Here is a 22,467-nt window from a genome sequence, read left to right as displayed (position 1 = left end):
CTTCCTGCCTGGCCACTGGCCAATCAGAACTTTATTTACACAGAGCGATATCCACAGCACTTCCCCTTTTCTTTTTTTTTTAAGGAAGGTTTTAACTTTTACATAGTACAATTACATAACAAAACAATTATCAAGCAAGAATTATAGTTACAGTATTAAAGAAGATATCCTATCTATCTTATATTTGTGAGTCTAAGGTTTTATATCTAACTTATCTTGTATCATAACTGAGGAAATTATAACTATCTAGTCTTTAACCATATCAAAGACCTCAGAAGGATATAATATTACCTGAGAACCGGGAGAAGGATGTAAGCATTATTCAGGAGTCTTCCAAGAGTAGACAGAGACAGCTGGCAGCCCGGACAGTCACCTAATGTTCCTTTGTAAAGTTGGGGCATTTGTCTTCAGCCCACAGGGCTAGAGTCTCTCGATCACTTCTCTCTGTGTCCTGTAGAATGTCGGGCAGTTTCCTCTGTGAAGCAGGAACCTGAAGGACCATTTTTTTTCAAGCAAAGTTTAGTGGTCACCTTTCTATGGGTCCTGCATGTCCAGTCGATCAAGCAGTCCAGGCAAGAACAGTTTGTTGTCCAAATGGCTATTTTTGCCAAGGTGAAGATAAGATATGAAGTGTCTTCAATGCCCATCCTCCTTTTTGAAGTAAATCGGTGCTGCCAGGAGCAGATATGTCTCACTGTCCAGAAAGTCTAAATTTTAAAAGTATTTTAAATGCCATATTCCGTAGGTCTTTGAAGTATTTGAAGATTACCTATCTATCTGAAATATGTCTATGTATATCTAGAAGACTTAACTAACATAGCTACGAGTATGATTATCATAGATGACTAATTATTAATCTATTTTTAATTATCCATTACAATTTAAAATGAGCTATACAAACATAATACCTTAAACACGATTAGAAATATACACACAGTATAACAAAATTAACTTTAAGTTTGTATCAATAGACTAAAATCTATACCAATGTAAAACATTTTAAACAAGTTGTTGCTCTTTAGAAGTAAGTTTATTAATCTACCCTTTTTTTCTATTATAACTTTATCCTATCCCCTTTTCTTCTTTAGAAAGAGATCGCATTTATAATCAACCTGATTTAAATAAAAATGTTGGGTTTTTTTTGTCCCACACTAGAGGGCTCTTATGATTTGGGACATAAGAATCTCTTAACCTTTTATTTTAGCAATATGTTTGGGTTTAGAGAAGGAGTGAGCCAATTCCATCTCCAAAGCCAGCTTGATAATTTCGGGAATGTGGGCGTAGTTTTTCTTACTATTTTTTGTTGGAGGGGAGCACTGTATCTTATGGGGACATAAAGAAAATTTTAGGATTATGGAGTAGTCTGTGAGGGTAAACCTCTGAGCCAGTTGCCTTGAAACCATTTTGGATGTCGGATCATCTGGGCCATTGTGTCATTGGAGACCTTTCAGGTGGTCTTGGCTGATCAAACCTGATGTATCTTAATCTGGAACAAATCCATAGCCTCTGGTTTTCTGTGGAAACAAAAGCAGAGACTCCTTTCCAAAGCAACATATCCTTATATCCAAATTTTGAAGTCAAGGTACCTTTAAAATTTACATATTTATTTAACTCAACAGCTTTTACAATCAAATCTTTTTCTGTAGTTAAAAATCCCAAAGACAAGACAAACCAGATTCTCTGTGTAATGTCCATCTTTGTAAGACTGAAATGTTGCTGTGGCTGCTGGCTCCGCCCACCTCAGCTTTTCAACATGGCGGTGGTACAGTTTACCGACAGCTCAGAGTCTGGAGCCATGTGTACCATCAACTATCAGAAGCAGTTCTATCAAAGCAGTGCATAGCCCAGAAACTTTTTTTCTTTTTTTAAACTAGCAAAGGCTAAATCTACCACGCAGCAGAGTAAAGTGCCACTTGTAGATTCCTCATTCCCGCCGCACTGCAGGTCAGACGCACACGCCAGGAACCCGCCACAGTAGCTCAAACCGGCAGGCTGCCGCTAACTTGAGAGAGACAATTAGGAAGCTGTTTTTAGCTCTGTTTTAGAATCTTTTTTTTCAGGTTTTAGGTGGAAACTCTTGCCCCACGTTGGGCGCCACTTGTAGTTAGAGTTTTCCTGCCTGGCCCAGTCAGGACAAATCTCTCTCACCCGCCAGTCCCACAGTCACTCAGACCCAACCAAGAAAGCACATAGAAACTTACAAACTGTATGGCCGTGGCAGGCTTTTTGTTATCTACTTCTCCTATCTTAAATTAACCCATTTCTGTTAGTCTATATTTTCCCACATGGCTTGCGGCTTACCAATGCCTTTACATGTTGCTTCTCATGGCAGCGGCTGGTGGTGTCTCCCCAGCCTTCTACTTCCCAGAATTCTCTTCTCTCTTGTCCCGCCTATACTTCCTGCCTGGCCACTGGCCAATCAGAACTTTATTTACACAGAGCAATATCCACAGCAGAAGTGGATGCAGAGATCCTCAGCCAGGCCCCAGGTGGAGCTCCAGGTGTCCAACTGTCGAGAAAAAGGAAGGTCTGCAAGAGCGTGAATTGTTGAATCCAAGATGGCAAAAAGCACAGGGACAAATAGCCAAACGAATGGAAGCACATGAATTATGAACCAAAGGCTGTGAGCCCCCAGCTGGATCAGGCCCTCTGAATAAGTGAGACCATTGAATAGCTTGATCTGTTTGGGAGGCATCCAGTCTGTGGGACCAGGATCTGTCCTTAGTGCATGAGCTGGCTGTTTGAAACCTTGGGCTTACACAGGGACACTTTGCTCAGTCTGGAAGGAGGTGACAGGACCTGCCTGTACTGAATCTACCAGGTTTAAATGAATCCCCAGGGGTGCCTTGATCCTGGAGAACATGGGAATGGAGGGGAGGGGCTGGGGGGAAGGTGGGGGTGGGGGCGGGAGGGGGGAGGACAGGGGAACCCATGGCTGATGTATAAAATTTAAAACACATAATAATAAAGAAAAAATTATTTATTAAAAAAATCCAAATGAGATCTATTGGTAAAATTAATAAGGCCACTCCGTGTAGTTAAAAGGGAGGTTTATTTAGTGACATAACTTACAAATGAATGGGTAGTTAGGTTGCAGGGTCTGGGGAAGGTATGTCGCAGTCCAGCAGTGTTCTCTGGAGAACTCTGCTCAGTCTACCTCCAGCATCCAGGGTCCTGGAACCAAGAGAACTCCAGCATCTGGAACTCAGGTCTTCAATGTCCTCTCTCAGCCCTGCCTTGTAGGCGTGACCATTACAGAAGCCTCAATGGGGGTTGGAACTTCCAGGTCAAAGCTGGAATGGCTAACCACTACTTCTCCCCCTTTTGTCTAAATAAGAAGGTTCTAACCTAATACAAGACTATATACACAGGGATGGTTTTCAAATATTGTCCAGAAGTAATGAGGGATAATGACCTAGGTAAGACGGAACTACAATCAATGTGAACAATATCAAGCAAGAAACACATACTAAAATCCAGAGAAGTCTAGAGCGTGGGTAAATGGCATGTTACAAAGAACATTCCAAAAGGTATCCTATCCTAAAGAACCTGAATCTAATACTTAATATGTTCCATCTAAGATATTATATATATACTAAGTTATAACTATAACTGCTTGTCTTCAATCTCATTAAAGACCTGAGAAGGAATACAATGGTATCTGAAAAATGGAAGATGGAAAAAAGAAAAAGGGGAAGTGCTGTGGATGATTGATAAATAAAACACTGATTGGTCAGTAGCCAGGCAGGAAGTATAGGAGGGACTAAGAGAGAGGAGAATTGGGAGAACAGGAAGGCAGGAGGGGACACTGCCAGGGGCTGCCAGGACAAGGAAGATGTAAGGTGCCGATAAGGCACAAGCCACGTGGCAAAGTATAGACTAAGAAATGGGCTGAATATAAGAGTAAGAGCTAGACAATGGTAGGCCTGAGCTAATGGCCAAGCAGTTTAAATAATATAAGTGTCTGTGTGTTTATTTTATAAGTGGGCTGTCAAACTAACAGGGCTTGGCGGGAGTTGGAGAGAAGGTCTCCAGCTACAGAGATCCTTAGTAGTATTGAAATAATGATCATTTTATTTTACTGTTTGTGCAAGATGCTGACACAGGAGCGATACAGACAAGGAATATCTAGAAATTCTCTGAAGTAATTTTTGCAATTTCTATGTACCCAAAAAGTAACATAACATCTTTTTTTTTTTTTTTTTTAAGTTCAACCCAACTTGCCTTAAGTTTTTTGCCTGGGAGCTAAATAAATGGTCACACAGGGAAAATAAAAATAAAAACTCAGATTCCAATGCAGGGAGGAAATGAATGCTGTACTGTATTTATGTATATATGATTTATGTGTTTTTATTTTGTTTATGGATATCTTGCCTGAAAGCATATCTGTGTGCTACATGCATGCAGTGTCCATGGAGACCAGAGGAGGACACTGAATCTCCTGTAACTGGAGTTACAGACACTTATTACCCACTGTGTGGGTTATGGGAATTGAACCAGAGTCCTCTGGTAGAACAGCCAGTGCCCTGAAATATTAAGCCATCTCTGAAACCCCTATAGTGCATATTTAAAGCAAGGTTGAGACCATATGTTTCAGCTCTTTACAATTTGTGTCATAAGAGAAAACTGCAAATACATTTTTTTAAAAGATCATACTCAACAGGTTTACTTTTTAAAATGACAGATAGCCTACTACTCTTTGGGTGGACCAGACAGATTGTGGCTTCTGAGAATTCCAGCAAGCTGAAATTAGTTCTCTTTCTCCAGCTTCTGACATTTCTGGCCAGATTGTGTCTCAGAAAAAAAGAAAAAGAAAAAGAAAGGGGAAAGGGTGTGCGTGTGTGTGTGTGTGTGTGTGTGTGTGTGTGTGTGTGTACAAGCATGTCTTTCAACCAATGGCTAATGCAGGTCCACTGGACTCTGCCTCCCTCCTGACTTTTTGACATTGCCTCATTTCCCACTCCTCACTCATGGTTCCGCCTCCATTCAGGTTCACATTCAGAACGCTACTCTGGCAGGAGGTGTCGCTGTGGGCACATGTGCAGACATGAAAATCCCCCCCTACGCTGCTATGACCATTGGAAGCGTTGCAGGAATCATCTCCGTGCTTGGATACAAGTTCCTTAGTGTATGTATGGTAGATGTAGTACATCTGTATCACTGTCTTCTCGTGTGGGATCAGTGGCGTTTCCTTCCCTATATACCTTTCATTGGAGGCCATTTGTCTTCCTTTTAGAAATACTACTCACATTGCAGCCATGCACCCACTCTCCTCTTCTGGATGTCTGTGTGGCAGGGGAGAATCTGGTACTCATTATTAGTAATTTAGCATGGGTTATGCTAATTCCTTTAGAGAAGTTCCCGAGGGAAAAACAAATTTATATATATATATAAAATTTTATATATATATATGTATACACACACACACACACACACACACATATATATATATATATATATATTTTTTTTTTTTTTTCCCCCGAGACGGGGTTTCTCTGTGTAGTTTTGCACCTTTCCTGGAACTCACTTTGTAGACCAGGCTGGTCTCAAACTCATAGAGATCCTCCTGGCTGTGCTTCCCAAGTGCTGGGATTAAGACGTGCGCCACCAGCTGAATATTTTATTTTTGTTGTTTGTTTGTTTATGGACTTTGTATTCTAATGAAGCATCTGAGATTTTATTAGAATAAATAAAGGTAAGAAGGTGAAGTCACTTCCTCCCAATCCAGCCACTAAAGACTGTTTTATCACCAATGTATTTAAAGTGTTTGATATGGGTGCATTTCGATATCAAAGGAAAACTGTGCCTTAGATAAAATCGCCTCTTCTGAGTAGAGGCACAAATGGAGAGATGAGGTAGAATGCAGGGCAGCAGAGAGCAGACTTAGAGGGGAAAAAAACTTTGAAGTTTAATATGTATGTGAACTATAGTTTTTAATACACTGTGTTTGGAATTCACGATAACGAATGAATATAGATTAAATGTGGACATGATGGAGCCAGTAATTTGACTCACTATAGGAACATCTTAACCATATATTTGCAATGTGTAATACCACACTGTGTTTTTTATGTGCATGATAACGATTTGTGAATGTATTCTTCTACACAGCTGTTTGCTTCAGTAGGGAGTTCTGTGTGCCTTACAAGATACTGACCTTCCTCTCTTTACAACCTCAGCCACTGTTAGCTAATAAACTGATGATCAAAGATACATGTGGAGTCCATAACCTGCATGGCTTACCTGGTGTGTTGGGAGGCCTTGCCAGCATTGTGGTCGTATACTTGGAAAAGTCTAATCTGTGAGTAAAAACCAGTGGGTGTTTCTTTTTTTTTTTTCTGAAATCAATTTTTCTTCTTTTTTCCATTTTTCTTTATTAAAAATTCTCTACTCACTCTACATACCACCCACAGATCCCACCTTCTCCCTCCTCCCAGCCCTCCCTCCCAAGTCACCCCACATCCCCACATCCCCCAAATTAAGGTCTCCCATGGGGAGTCAGCAGAGCCTGGAACACTGAGCCTAGGTAGGTCCAAGCCCCTTCCCACTGTACCAAGGCTGCGCAAGGCGCCACACTACAAGCATCAGATTCCCAAAAGCCTGCCCATGCACCAGGGATGGATCCCTGTCCTCCTGCCTGGGTGTTCCCCAAACAGTTTGAGCCAAACAACCGTCTTCCATATCCAGAGGACCTAGTCCAGTCCCATGGGGGCTCCACAGCCACTAGTCTACAGCTCAATGGACTCCAATAGTGTGGGTGGTCTTCTCTGTACTTCTTCCTGTCGTGATCTCAACGTTCCCACCTGAAGAATCCCTCCTCTCTCTCATCGATTGGATTCCCGGAGCTCAGACTGGTGCCTCGCCATGGATCTCTGTATCTACCTCCATCAGTCACTGGACAAAGGCTCTATAATGATAGTTAGGGTATTTGCTAAACCAGTCACCAGAGTATACCGGTCTAGGCACCCTCTGGACCACTGCCAACAGTCCAAGGTGGTATCATCCTTGTGGGTTTCTGAGAGCCTCTCCAGCAACCCTGCCTCTTCCTTTTCCCATGATGTCTCCATCTATCATGGTATCTCCTTCCCTGCCCTCCACTCTGTCCCTGTTCCAGCTCGACCCTCCCATTTCCCGCTCTCATCCCCCACTCCTTGCCCTCTGCCACCCCCCTATACCCAGTCCACTCATGAAGATCTCATCCACTTCTCCTTGGCTGGGTCATCCGTGAGTCCCACCTAGGGTCTTTCCCTGTTAGCAAGCCAATGGGTGTTTCTTGCCTCTGGTCCAATGCTTTGTAATTGTGTTGGTGAAAATACACAGTGATGAGGGTGGGACCTTGTTGTTGTTGCTGTTGTTGTTATTGTTGTTGTTAACATTACAGGCTCCAAAAGACATAAATGAGAAAATACCATTAATGACTCTTTTCCTTTTACCTTCTTAAACAGACTTGCTCCCTTAATCTTTCATAAACTCTATTGCCTGCCTTCACTGAGAGAAGCACTGTGCTAATGATACAACTACATACAACGTTCACCTGCCGTTTAGTTAGCAGCCTTACATATTTCAAAGCCATTTATCACATGCTTCCACCCCCAACTTATAATGTCCTCCCTAAATTTTACATTTATTTATTTGCCGTGTGTGTGTGTGTGTGTGTGTGTGTATGCAAATGAACACATACATGTCATAGTATGCATATGAAAGTCAGAAAACAGCTTGCAGGAATCAATTCTTCTCTTCCTCCATGTGGAGTCAGGAATTCAACTCAGGTCATGGGGCTTGACAGCAAGCTTCCTTACACACTGAGACTTCTCCCCAAACCAATGATATTTTATTATCTCTATTTCAAAGTGACTGCCTCTGGCATTACAAGTGTATTCTCCAATGTCCTCATTGCCCTCTCCCTAACATATAGACCACACTTAGTTTTTCTGATGTTATTAATGAACCTAATTTCACTACAATGTTTTATTTAAAGTGGTGAGGAAATGGTAACCATGTTATTTTAGACACTATCCCACCTAGCCTGTCTGGAAGAGATAAATGTTCAAGAACTGATATTCAATAGATATTTAGTGAGTGAATCAAATCAAGGATCAATTTTTTGAAAGTCCTAAATGCTTTCTGAAGAATGCTTCATTAACCAGAATGAGTGAATGACCAAGTGTTTTAAAAAAGGAAAAGAAAAGAGGCATAACTGACGCTACATATTTGCTTTCCCTAGGTCTGCCGTGGCCATGCAGGCAGCAGCACTGGGTTCCTCCATTGGCTCAGCAGTTGTTGGAGGCTTGGTTACAGGTCTGCATCGAAAGTGAACATTTAGCTGGGTTTCGAAGTACATGCTTTTAACCATGGCTGCTTGGGAGATTAACATGGAAGGATTAAGACTTCCAGATCACTGTAAAATTATCTCAAAAAAGTAGGGATAATAGCCATGTGAACTCTTGCCAGTACCCCATCACTCCATTTACTTTGTGGAGAAATGATAAAGACACAGTTCATTGGTCAAATCCCAAACTGGGCTAAGGTTCTGGCAATTAGCTATGTTAGCTAAAGGAGGTATTTTCATAACAGTATTTTAATACTTAGTAAGCAAGTAGCCTGCCCTCATCAGTATTTGTGTTCCCTCTGCCCTCACAGGTCTCTTTATGAAGTTATGTAGCTGTGACCAGCCCCCTGATGAGGACTGCTATGATGATTCTGTTTATTGGAAGGTAATGTACAGAACTCAAAAAGAGAATATAAATGATGGTTCTGTCACGATGGCCAAGGACTCTTTAGCTCTTCCAGATCAAAATTATGGTTAGGCAAGGAGGAGTTCTTCAAATGCTGGTCTCTAGCAATTTCTGCTCTTTGTTCTGGTTGGTAGTACCTGCAGGAACAGCCACTAGGTAGAAACAATGGCAAGTAGTGTCCTCTAGTGTTACAGGCCTTACATGGGGCTAGAGTCTTGGGACCTTTATTTGGATTAATCATCCACCCTTTGCAGTGGCCAGTCCAGTTCTCATTTTGGGCTCTGAGACCCTTGGCCCAGGAGACTTGATCATGTTTGTTGTTGTTTAAACTCTTCTGGTGACCAGTGACTTTAGGTCCCCTTCTCTGGTTCCTCATAGTCTTTTCTCCTTCTTTAGTCTTAGCTCTGTTTTCTGGCCATCTCTCTCTCTCTCTCTCTCTCTCTCTCTCTCTCTCTCTCTCTCTCTCTCTCTCTCTCTCTCTCCTTCTGATGGCCACCTTCTTCTACTATGGCTGTTTTTGAACTATCCAACTCCTTCTTCAGTTGACACACTCTCTCAACAACGTGGCTGCCACTGGAATGAGTACCCAGAGTGTCATCCTCTGGAATTTTGTTTCTGGTACCTGCTAGGGGCATTCTGGAAACAAAGCTGCTTTGAAAAGCAGACACCAGACACAAAATAGCATCTTGAAAGCTGGGTGCTCAGAACCAGTCATTTAGTAGAATCCAGACATCTCTAGGCGTTGAGGTCAGGGTAGAGGTTAGCACTACCAATCCCACTCTTCTCCCAGGCTCACTTCTGGATCTGCTGCTGGGTCCACTGCTGTATCTCCAGCCTCCCAGCAGCTTCTTACACAGCTTGGAGGGCCAGCTGATAAATTCTCAGTGCCACGCCAGCTGTGATGGCACACATCTTTAACCCGGGCACTCAGAAGTCAGAGGCAGATGGATCTCTTGTGAGATCAAGGCCAGCCTAGTCTACATAGTGAGTTCCAGAACAGCCAGGGCTATGGAGAGAGAGACCTTTAAAAAAAAAAAAAGAGAGAAAAAAAGTAAAAGAAAAAAATCCTCCATGCCGCTTGCCACGGCTATTCTGCTGTTTTGCTGTTAGTGCCCTCTGCTGACTCTGTTGCTACTTTCATATTAGTTCAGCTTGCACTGAACTAACTGAAAGAAGGGCCCATCAAGAGAAGCCCTTTGTTGGTCTGATACACAATGTCAGGAGAGGCAACTCAGCAGTGTCTCTCAGCGGGATCTCTGGGTGAGGCTGAGCAGCACACATACATATCCTGAGAAGGGTTAATTGAATCAATTACAGCCACACTTCCGTTCAATCGCAGCCTTGTCTCCAGCAACAATCATGCCCACTGAGGCTGGAGTTTTGAACAAACCATAGCCTTACCTCATAGCACCAGCCATTATAATTCCTTCTGCTAGCACCAGAGGAAAGACTTCCCCTCTGGCCAGCATGGAAGTGGGCACAGAATCACCAGGAATTTATTGTGCCTTTTGGTAGCAAAATACTTTGTGCAAACTGGTTCTAATAACCCTGGCTGGGGCCACACAGCAACCTTTCTGTAGTTTTTTTCAAGGCACCTGCAGCATGCATGAGAAAGCTGGTGCATGAGAAATTAGGTTCATTAATAACATCAGAAAAACTAAGTGTAGATCAGTTGCCTGTTAGATTGATAGTCTTTTTGATGAAGGGAGCTAGCCAGTCAGTTAAGAGAGAGCCTAAAAGGGCTGGAGAGATGGCTCAGTGGTTTAGAGTACTGGCTGCTCTTCCAGGGCTCCTGAGTTCAATTCCCAGCAACCATATGGTGGCTCTCAACCATCTGTAATGAGATCTGGTGCCCTCTTCTGGCCTGCAGGCATACATGTAGACAGAACACTGTGTATAATATAATAATAATAATAATAATAATGCCTAAAAGCTGCCAATTAAGACGCATATTCATTATCCCTAATGTATTTGCTTACTTACAGAAAAGTAAACACCAGGAATTGCTATAAAATAACCTTAAAAATTTATCATTAACAGAAATTTTAGCGGCTTTTTCACAGTGTGAAACAGTGCTTAGTACCTCCCCAGTGCCTAAGAAGAAGTGAGTTTCACTCACCTGTCTCAACTCCACTGAGCACAGCTTTGTTTATGACCCAACACTTGTGTAGCATATGTGTTATAAAACTACATAGACTCTCTACTCATAGATAGAAAGAAAAGCAGTGCCAGGAAAAAGAAAAAAGTTAAAGGCTCAAGAGACACTCAGCTATTGAGAGAGTTGGATGCTCTTGCAGAACACCTAAGTCCAATTTCCAGCACCCACGTCAGCTGGCCCACAGCAACCTCCAGTTCCCAAGCATCCCCCTCTTCTGACCTCCATGGGTGCATGCATGATACACACAAACGTGTGTGGGCACACATATATGCATAAATTAAGGTAAACAAGTGAAAAACAATACACATCAAAAGGTAAGATACTTTCGAAAGTAGAAACTAAACATACATAGAATTTAACCAGCAAATACCACTTATGTTCTTTATAACAATTTTTAAAAGATTTATATTAAAAGACGAGTCAATAGCATGACATATTATTATATTCAATGTGTACAAGTAGGAAAAAGCAAATGTAATGTGTAAGGCTGACAGCTTTTAGAGAGCACACATCCAAAGGTCCTAAAATTAGCAAACTCCAGCTTCTTTCCAGCCCCACATTCTGCCTTTTGAGTCCGTGGTTGCTTTCTCCAAAACCATTTCCTGAACTCTCTGTGTGGGATAGGTGCTTCAACAGATTGTTAGGGAAACTGGGTCAGGAAACAGGGGATGCAACCAACGCTGGTGAGATAAATTATTTTCTTGTATATTTTTCTTTAATTCAAATATTTTTATTCTCAGTTTTTCTAAGTTTAGATACTAATTACAGAAAACACCTTTGCTTCAGTACTAACTTTAGACAGGCCAGTGAAAGAACCATGAAGTGTCACACTATCACTTTTGCTTTTCAAGGTTCCCAAGTTCAGAGAACTTGACCATCTCTTCTTTCAACACATGAATCACAATCACTTGGAGCATGAAGTCTAAATGCCGTTCTGCGTCCTCTGCATTATCAAGAAGAGTCAAGCTGAAACAAACAAAATGTAGTATCCAGAGACACAGGGCCAGCAATAGATACATTCCAGGCTCCAAATGGCCAGTGAAGAAATGCCTTTATATTGGGCATTATTCCTTGATGTTCAAATGATTTCTCAATAGACAGGAAATTGCCCATAAAACAGATCATCAATTTGGTTCTATCCTGGACTCTAGGAATGACTTTGCTCGTGGCTAGTTGCAAGGAAATGTTTGCATTCTTGATATTTTGCAAAAGAGATAGATTTACATAGAAACTGACACTCCTTAATCATGTAAGGCTTCATCCACTTTTTAGGTTAGCGTACAATAATAGTTTTCATCACTGCATCTTTATGCACATGTGTCATTATTTTGCTCTTGTTCACTCCATTACCTGCTGCACTCCTTGTGATTACTCCCCCCCTCCAGCTGGGTCCCTTTCCTCTCCCAGTTAGATATGGCTTGTTTTATTACATTATTTCATCACCATCCCATTAGCTTCTTAATATACATAACATGTCTTCAGTTCCAAAAGTATAAAGGTGAAGTCAATAAAATGACATACTAAAGAATTGATACTAGAAAAATGAAATTCTTCTCGATAAAAAGTAATACTAATTTCTAGTTAGAGCCTTTTTAAATCTTAAAAACAGTCATAGTAATATGACACTGTTGCTGCGTATTCTTATTCTTAATTCCTTGTATGGTTATTATTTGTAGTAAGTGCTTAAAAGCTATCTGTATAAAATTTTGAATAATTAAATATTATTATTATTAAATAAGGTATTTGTCTCTAGCTTGCTTTTATATAATGACTGAAATCCATTTTCATAATGAGTACATATACACACACCTCATACTTAATGCATATCTAATTCAAATATATGACTTAAATATTCACTATAGAAGTCAAGTGACCTTTGCATAGTATAACTTTGAAAGCACTGAGTTTAGAAATGGTAGCTGGCACAGTCACATTAAACCATTTTTATAAAAATCAAGTAACATTTTTCCATGTTGGGATATTTTGCCTTTTTTTTTTTAATCCCCTAGTCCTGAAATCTTAACAGGAAGCTTCTAGGTGCCAAAAGGCTGTGAGCCCTGCCACAATGAAGGGCTAGCACTTAGAAGCTACAGACAAACATGAATTAGTTAATATTTTATTTCAGGTGAAAATGATTCTGGGTCATAAATACATTGTGTGTTAATGCAGGTGACTTCTTGCACCAGGCTCTCTTTCAAACAGGCTTTTCAAATGTGTCATATAAGCAAAATCTACTGTCCCTTCCTCTGATGACCTTCACAAAGAAATATCTGACACTTAATTATAAGAGAGTTGATTTGACTTCTCTGGAAGCGTGTTGTGACAGCATCCATGTCTGGCTTGTGAGCACTCTTGCCTACCTTTTTTTAATACAGCTCTTAGAACACTAAAATTTTCTTTGTTTAAACTCTGAGTTAACATTCTCTTGTTCACAGTAGTTCATTGCCTTTCTTTTGATGGACAGAGTATTTTTATTGGGAACAAATAACAAAGTGTAGTCTTCAGCAAATTTATTTAAAGTTACTGTAGTGAATCCCTTTCATAATTACTACTTTATTAGTATTTGTTTAGTTTTTCCTTTATCATTATAAAGTTTACAGGCTGGGGAGCTGGACCCTAGAAAACGCACAATACAAGCTAAGTTCCATCACTTTCTGAGTCTTTGATGGGATTGCATGGGTAATACATAGAAACAAATGATTGTTTCCTCACCTTGTTGGGGGAACCTTTACCATATGAATAAATGAGATGAAAGTTGTGGTACACGTCTTAGATTAAATCTATTTTCTCTGAAAGTAAGCAAATTATTTTATTCTGAAAATTTGTGTTCCCTACTCAAAACTCAAGTAACTTCAGTTTTGTTGTTTTGTAAACCTGCTCTGAGTTTATCTTGACATTCACATAGAAAGCTATTCTCCCAATCTTTACCGTCCCCATCTTCATCATATTTATTCACTTCATCTACCCAGAGTATGTCCATTTTTGTATATCCAACAAAATTTTATGTGAAGGTAGTCTGGTTATGCACAAGTATGTATGTGATATACTGAAAACTTAATTACTTTAATGATGTTTATTTGCAGGAATTGTTTTTTAACTTGTTTGAAGTCTAAACCCTATTTTTTTAAATACTTAAATAACATCACTTTCATGTCAACTCCAAAACAAAATTCAGTATATCAAATCTATTGTATCAGTACATGGATGTGAATAAAATTTCAAGATCTATTTAGGTGATCAGTTTCAGGAAGCCTTTGTTATTCTTTGTTCTTGACTAAATCTGAAGGACTGACCCATTATTATTAAACGCAATTTCAAACAACTTTGAGAAATTGTAGATATCTTCAGGCTTCTCCAGCCCTTGTGTCCACAGCCTTTAAGCTGGGTTTTGCAGAAGATGAGAAAGAGCTGCTGAATGAGCTGGGGTTGGGGGCTTTCTCAAAACTTCTACTTTGTTCCAACTAGTTTTACTCAGAATAAATATTTGCCTATTTTTATTATCTTCCCTGGTGTGTGGTGGGGGAGCTGCTTTAGGTAGAGTTTATTGATGTAACTATGTCCAGGAGGTCAAGTTCAAACTACTGAGGTGCATTGAATGGCAGTTAGGGAGGCAACCTGGAATGGTGGCACATGCTTGCAATCCCAGCACTCAAGATACAAGGTGGGAAGATCATGAGTTCTCAGCCAGCTTGAAATACAAAGCAAACCCCTCGCTAAAACAACTGCAACTACAAAACAATGTGAAGGACAAAAGAACTCTCTTCCTAAGAAGTCAGACATCTGCGCAGTCCCCAGGATACAAGTCTCCTGGATTACCAGCTGAAGAAAAAGATCTCTGTGTTCTTTAATAGCAAAAGACTGTACACACCCTATAGTAGGCAAGTCTGAATAAATGTTCCTAACTAGCCTTCCCATGCCTCACAAACAATTAAAATTCTCACTACCACCTGAAAAGCACAAGTGAAGAGTTGTATCTCACTCCCATGATGGATCCCAAGTAATCATTATTGTGCATGTGGTATATGATGTGGGTGTGTACATGTGCCACCGCACACTTGTCGAGGGCAGGGGGCAGTTTTGTGGAGTCTCTCCCTCCACCTTTATGTGAAATCGAGGGTTGAAGTGAGGTTCCCAGGCTTGTCCAACAAATGGCTTTATTCACTAAGCCATTCCACCTCCCCTAGGTCTCAAATTTTTCAGTCCCTCAACATCTAACAGTTCCTTCCAATTTTTCTGATTTTCATGATCTTGAAACTTTTGAAAACTACAGGACACATACAGTGTCTCCAGTTTGGATTTATTTGGTGTTTCCGCAGAAACTGCCTTCGGGCTGTGCAACGTTAACACCAGTATTGCAAAGGTGAGACTCTGCACGGAATTGCATCCTCCTCAATGGAACAGGCTTCGAACTTGTTTCATCATTAATGGTTGTTCTTTGAACACGAATGAAGTTGATTTTTTTTTCCTCTCTCTCTACCTTACAGTTTCCTGTTTGGGGAAGGCTGGGCAGGTAACGTAGTAAAATACTTGTCACACAACCACAAAGACATGAGTTCTATCCCCCAAGCCATGTGTGGTAGCACACTCTTGTAATCTCAGTGCTGGGAGACAGAGGTGTGTAGAGCCCTGGATCTCACTGGCCAGCCAACCTAACTTGCTTGCTGAGCTCAAGGCTAATGAGAGATCACATCTAAAAAAAAAAAAAAAGAGAGAGAGAGGGGGGCTGGAGAAATGATTCAGCAGTTCAGGGCACTGACTGCTCTTCCAGGGTTTGTGAGTTCAATTCCCAGCAACCACATGGTGGCTCACAATCATCTGTAATTGCAGGTATACACGCAGGCAGAACACTGTATACATAATAAATAAATAAATGTTAAAAAAAAAAAGAGGATGCTGCTTGAGGAATGTCACCCAATCTTGAGCTCTGGCCTCCACAGATGTGCACACCCTTGTGCACATGTACCCATTCCCACACTAGCACCTACACAAACATGCATACATACATTCACAATAAGTCAACAGTTTCTCACTTTGTCTTTGTAAGGAGGTAATGGGAAATGCCCACAGTCCCTGTGTCATTGCCTCTTCCCTTGAAAGTCTTTCTGTGTGTTCATATGTTAACGTAGACCCATAGAGACTTATGCTTGCTTGCTTTCGTTTGCTTTTCGAGGCATGATTTCTCTATGTAACAGCCCTGGCTGGCCTTGAACTCACTTTGCAGACCAGGCTGGCCTCGAACTCACAGAGATCTACCTGCCTCTACCTCCCTAGTACTGAGATTAAAGACATGTGCCATCATTCCCAGCTCTTTTTTTTTTTTTTTTTAGATTTATATATTACATATACAGTGTTCTGCCTGCATGTATGCCTGAGTGCCAGAAGAGGGCACCAGACCTCGTTATAGATGGTTGTGAGCCATCATGTGTTTATAGGGAATTGAACTCAGGACCTCTGAAAGAACAGCAATCAATGCTCATAACCTCTGAGCCATCTCTCCAGCCCCATTCCCAGCTCTTACTCAATTCTTAACAAAACATAATAAAATTGTTGTGAAGATGGAATTATCCCTGATTTGGCCAACATAGACCTGTTCGTGACACTCTCTACACCTTCCTTTTATGTGCTTGTTTTGTGTTTTGCCCAGGTGAGCTCTGGAATCAGCCATTTCTTTAACAGTTCTTCAAGTGGCACTTACCTCCGGGGAGGTAAAGATGTATGTGCTCATTGTCATTGCAATGTGTGTTCTCCCTGGTCCTCTCTTTTGTCAGAAATAGAGGATGTAAATGTGTGAACCTATATTCGTATGTTTGCAGCTACAACTAGTTCAGACTATCTAAATATTCACACACAAAATGGTGGCAATTATAACACTTGCTTCAAAACTGTAAATTTCTCCCAATGTAATTGATAACTTAAGAGGGGGAAAGCATAACAAAATTTGTGTTTACACATATAAGATTTTATTTCTTTAAGTGGTGCAACAAAACTCTCAAAGAACTAATTTTTTAAATCACATAATAGTATTCACATTAAAATCAATGATGTATCTATAAAAATATATTTATATATTTCTATGTATACGTAAATAAGAAAGTCGATCAGAGAGTGGCAAATGCTGCATCTGGAAGGGCAAAGGGCTCCTGTAAAGAGAGGTTTGTGAAAGAGAGATTTTTTTATTTGCTCATGGCAAATGTTAGCACTGCTTATGTCTTCTATGACAGTGTTGTATGTAACCATATAATGTACATGAATGCAGGTTAAAGAAGCTTCTTAAAAAGAAAGAAAAATAGCTGGTTGTAATGGTGAACACCTTTAATCTCAGCACTTGGTACAGGGGCAGGCAGATCTCTGTGAGTTTAAGGCCAGCCTGGTCTACATAGTGAGTTGCAGGACAGCCAGTGCTATATAAAGAGACCTTGTCTAGAAAAAACGCAAACAAACAAGCAAACAAAAACCAAAAAGACAACTGAACACAGAAAACTGCACTCAGTCAAACAAGATGGCACACAAAATATAAACATGTATTATATATGTATACATGTATACACACACACACACACACACACACACACACACACACACACACATACACACCTCTTTAAGGTCTACCTCCTGTTTCAATTCATTTTGCATGTACCTGCTGTGGAATAATCTCTTGTACACAGTAAAGATTTGAGAGTTGTCAGCTGAAATAAACCCAGGTTGCTTTTGGTCATGATGTTTTGTCACAGCGTTAGAAACTCTCAGCTAAAACAGTAATCATACAAGCCTAGAAGGCATCTTCATTCAGATTTCTAGTCAAATTCCTTTATCACCTTTAAAGGTTTTGAAACAAGGCATTGCCTTCAAATAATGCCTCTTTTGTGAAATTTTAGACGACAAAAGATAGACTATTACTGTTAGTACACAACATTAGTAAATAAACACCCACCTACATGTTGATCTTCATTTCCCTACTTACTTTCTTTTAACATGCTTCTCACAGGCCCCAGGTTAGATAGCAGGGCTTTGAATCTGAATTTTACAGATTGCCACATGAGAACAGTGAGGATAAAGAAGAAGACTTCACACTTTGTGTTCCAGATAACAGCTTATTTTTGTTTTAAATCTTTCCCTTTGTGACTTATATAATCTTCATAGACGGCCCTTGGCTGACCTATGACAAGGCCAGGCACATACCCCCAAATTTCCCTCCACACAAATGAATAGCTGAACTGCTAAGTCACTGATCAATTAGAATAATCCCCTTCTCCTTCCTCTAAACTGTGGCTCCTCCTCATATTGCTCTAACATAAAACCTCTCCAGAGAATAGTCTGGCACATGGTAGCAAACAAACATTCTGACCCACTTTTCAATCTTTCTACTGGTTTATCCTGTACACCCAACTCTTTCTGCACTGGTTACTTAACATCTGTACACCATTAGTCAAAGCATTCTTCCTATTTCAATAGTCCCTCCTCTTATTACAGCAATAATCCCTTTCTTTTCTTTATAATAATCACTATAATTAAAATCTCACTTCACTATATTGATCTGTTTTTAATTTGATAGATGCCGTTGAATGTTGGGCTTACATAGATTATGCAATGTACTTACATTAATGAAATCAGGTTAAAATTCACAAGAAAGGAAACCTTTACACTTGTAGGTATTTTATCAAGGGTAAACAAATATACATAGAAGTCCAGCTTATTGATAATTGAACTTTGTGAGTAACAGGGTATATTCTTCACATTTAAAAATTACTGGAAAACCCAAACTTTAATTACACTTGCCAGTCTTAACAATATTTGACATCTTAGTCCCCTACAGATGGCCTGCCTCAGTTACAGCTCAGTTAACAGTGCTTGCCCACCATGTACATGTCTCTAAGTTAGCTACAAAAATCACAGTAAGACAAATAATATAGGAAGTTTACAGAAGTAGCTCATTAAATGAAAAAGTAAGAGTTCTATGACTTATAGTCTTAGATGTAATGAAAGAGAGAGATTAATAATAATTAAAGCAAATAATAATAATAATAATAATAATAATTAAAGCACATGTTATAGAGAATTAACCTATAATGTACAACCTACCAAGATGTAGAGTCAATGCTGTTTTAAGAGTCAATGCAGATTCAAAGATGTTTTAAGTTGGGAATTTGTTTACTCAGTGCCCTGAAACTATAGAACACTTCCAGACATTAACACAGGCTGACAACTAGCCAGTAAATTATATTATTTTTATATATTTCAGTTTTGATAACTATGATTCAGGATGAATCATATTATATAATTGAGCTGCAGACAGGTGGAGTACTTTACCACAAGTGACCTAAGAAAAAGCAGAATTTGAATTCAAATTCAAGTCTGTCAAAAGTCACATTTTAGTCTCTCTGCTGCAGCAGACCTTTTCTATGTCCAAAAAACCATTACCAAAGTATAATATTTGGAGTTCATGGAAGAAAAGCTTTTGGACATACCTCATGAATACAGAAAACAAATAGTGTTTGAGAGGTGATAGTGAGTAGACATTATACACGTTAATAAATAATCAGAATGACCTCCATAGCAGTATGACATCATTTTAAAGCATATAAAGGAAGTCCAAAAAGAACTTTGGGATCACTTACATACATTTTAATGAAAAAAGAAAAATGGAGCCGGGCGGTGGTGGCACTCGGGAGGCAGAGGCAGGCAGATCTCTATGAGTTTGAGGCTAGCCTGGTCTCCAAAGTGAGTTCCAGGAAGGGCACAAAGCTACTCAGAGAAACCCTGTCTTGAAAAACCAAAAAAAGAAGAAAAAAAAAAGAAAGAAAAATGGGAAAACAACAATTGGACAACTTTACCTAAGTTACCACATTTAGCCCTGAAACTTTTCAGTCCACCAATTTATGTCCAGACAGTTCTGTGACCTCCCATGACTCCATACTTGACCGTGTCTTTTAACTACCTCTAATGGATTTCAGTATGGCAGGAGTTATAGGATCAGAATACAGTCACACATGGAGGAAGAATCCATGAAGGCATGGACAAGATGTCCCTATGTTTCTTCCAACCAGTACCTGTCATTTTCTATGCCAGCCCTTGGCAACTAACATGTACCTTCTCTGACTTGGAGGCTTGAGAATGCATACTAAGTTATGGTCAGAGATTTCACTTCTCTTTTTGGAGAGTTAATAATAGTCCAAGCATGAAACACCCAGCTTTCTTAACTGATGTATGCCAGGAAATAATATACAGCAATTAGCCTATACATTCAGAGAAACAATTAAGAAATAGTTATGGCCATATTTCTTTGTTATTTGTCACAATCAGTCTCCAGGTACTACATTAATCATGGCCAGATGTGAGCCAGCTGTGTTCATCATTAGGAGTGGGGATCTAGCAAAGTGTCATAGAGATCTGGAGCATTCAAGTCAGGTGAACTTGAATCCTCTCACTGACCTTGATCTAATCACTCAACTCCTTAAAGCCTCCATTTCCTCATTTGTAACACTGAATAATCATAGTATGGTCATAAAAAATAACAACATTGTATGTACAAAGTATATTCTGTACAAAGAAGTGCTATCCTTTGTTTTGTGCCTATAGCTGCCTTTTTTTAAACTGTCCAAATGTTCAAGACTTGATTGAGAAGATTTTCATCACTGCTTGACAAATGGGGTTATCTGAGACTGAGATCTAGCAGTCCAAAGTCTTCCCAATTAGAGGGACTTGCAGCTATATGTGAGAAATATTTAATATCTTGTCATTAAACCGTGTTTTTGAAGTCATGCTAAAATAAATAGCTAACCATATTTTTACCAAGTCTCCTGATCTATTTGTGCTCACTGTCCTCACCCATACAATGGCAGAGTTTGTTTTATATAGTCACATGATTCATCTCAGTTCAATGTTACTAAGAGTGACTCTTGAAAAAGTGTGAAATGCATCATTCATTCAATTTTAATCTAACTACTAATTTGATATTTATTAAGAGCTGAGTCCTGTCCCAAGCGCTGTGGTGAAGACATTAAACATTAAAATGGAAAGTAGCTGTGCACAGTGGTGCATGTCTTTTTACTTTTAGTTAAAATTAGTTTATTTTTACATTGTGAGGCATTAATAGGAAATAAAAATACAAAACTACCAGGGGTATTATTAGTGGTAACATAATATATATATCACAAGAAATCATATAAGGAAAATTACTAGATGTCAAAAGAAATTTGAGATGAAATACAAATAAGGATTTTGATGAGTTGTCTGGGTGATGTTCAAAATCTCAGCACCACTCTTGTATGGTGTATTTATAAAAGCTGTAGACTTTTTCAAAACAATGATCCGTTGTCTTATTAGGGTTTAGGGGGGATGGAGAGCAAGGATCCTGTGTTTTATGAACATCTACTTTACTATTTAACAGGTGAAGTTGTGTATTTAGAATGTGATGAACAGAAGGTTCGCTAAACTCCCATGACACAGAGTGTAACAGTATGGAAATACAGATGCACACATTTTAAAGGAAACAGAAGCCTGGTTTAAATATAAGCCAGAAATACTTCCAGAACCAATATAAACAAGAACAGCTTAAGGCAGTTGTTACTATCTCTACTTTAAGTATACTAGTGTCTATTTTATGAATAGCCCTAGGTAGGTAACAATATATAATATTTTCCATTACAAACCTCTAAGGTTTAACCAGAAATGATGGCACATATCTGTGATGCCTGCACTTGGGAGGCTGAGGAAAGAAGAATCATGTGTTTGAGACCAGCCTGGGCTACATAGTAAGTTCAAGTTCTGCCTTGGCTACATATAGAAGTATCAAAACAAAAATTTCATCAAAGCATGCCTTCCCCCCCCCCTCTTATCTTTCTTCTTCATCTGCCCTAAGGCTGCCAGCACACATCCTCAGCATTTATTTGTTTCCCAGGCACTCCTGAGAACACAACCAGGTTCAGTGATCTGCTAGCAGGAGCTACAAGACTTAGTGTCATCACACTCACAGCTGTGAATTAGTATAGCAACTGAAGTGTAACATTGTGAAATTCAGTCTACCACCAAAATTGTTATGGCTGTGGTGCTCCAGAATTTTGCCAGAGACTAGTAATAAAGGTACTTCGTGCTTGGTATGTACCAACATCCTAGACTCTCAGAAGGAAAGCAAGTGTCAGTGGTGCATGGCTTCAGTTGCAGTACTTAGAACTCAAGAGTTAGAAACAAGAAGATTTCTGTGAGTTCCAGGCCAACCTGGTCTACATAGAAAGTTCTAGGCCAGCAAGTGACACAAAGTAAAATCCTTTCTCAAAAACAAAAAATAAATAAAATGAAAAGTAAAAAGGAAGCATACTCACTTTCAAGAATTTTGGTTTGATGCAGAGACAAAATGACAAACTCAATATGAACTATAGAGGTATCAAGTGAACAAATGAGGGGAAATGCCATCAAGGAAGCAGTGTGCATTAACATTAGTTGCTGCAACCTGTTAACCAACTTCCTTTTCACAGTTCTGACGCAGAAAGGAAAAATGTGCATTTCTTTCTTGAACAACTGAACTAGAGAGAGCTTCCCTCGTGTTAAAAGCGCAAAGAAAGATGACAAATGGGATAA

The 22,467-nt window shown here is 39.7% G+C and overlaps 1 protein-coding gene across 1 annotated transcript in view; it reads left to right on the top strand.

Moving 5' to 3' along the window:
* Rhag (Rh associated glycoprotein) overlaps positions 1–11,819 on the top strand; it is a 31,625-nt gene extending 19,806 nt beyond the window's left edge. Inside the window, exons 6-10 of the mRNA XM_036166987.1 lie at positions 4,991–5,128; positions 6,180–6,301; positions 8,225–8,298; positions 8,641–8,714; positions 11,745–11,819. Of these exons, the coding sequence (XP_036022880.1) occupies positions 4,991–5,128; positions 6,180–6,301; positions 8,225–8,298; positions 8,641–8,714; positions 11,745–11,819 (483 nt within the window). The remainder of the gene's footprint in view (positions 1–4,990; positions 5,129–6,179; positions 6,302–8,224; positions 8,299–8,640; positions 8,715–11,744) is intronic.
* The last annotated feature ends 10,648 nt before the right edge of the window (positions 11,820–22,467 follow it).

Source organism: Onychomys torridus, chromosome 18, assembly GCF_903995425.1.
Source record: "Onychomys torridus chromosome 18, mOncTor1.1, whole genome shotgun sequence".
Lineage (NCBI taxonomy): Eukaryota > Metazoa > Chordata > Mammalia > Rodentia > Cricetidae > Onychomys > Onychomys torridus.
The sequence above is the reverse complement of the archived record's forward strand: the minus strand, read 5'-3'. Positions and strand labels throughout refer to the sequence as shown.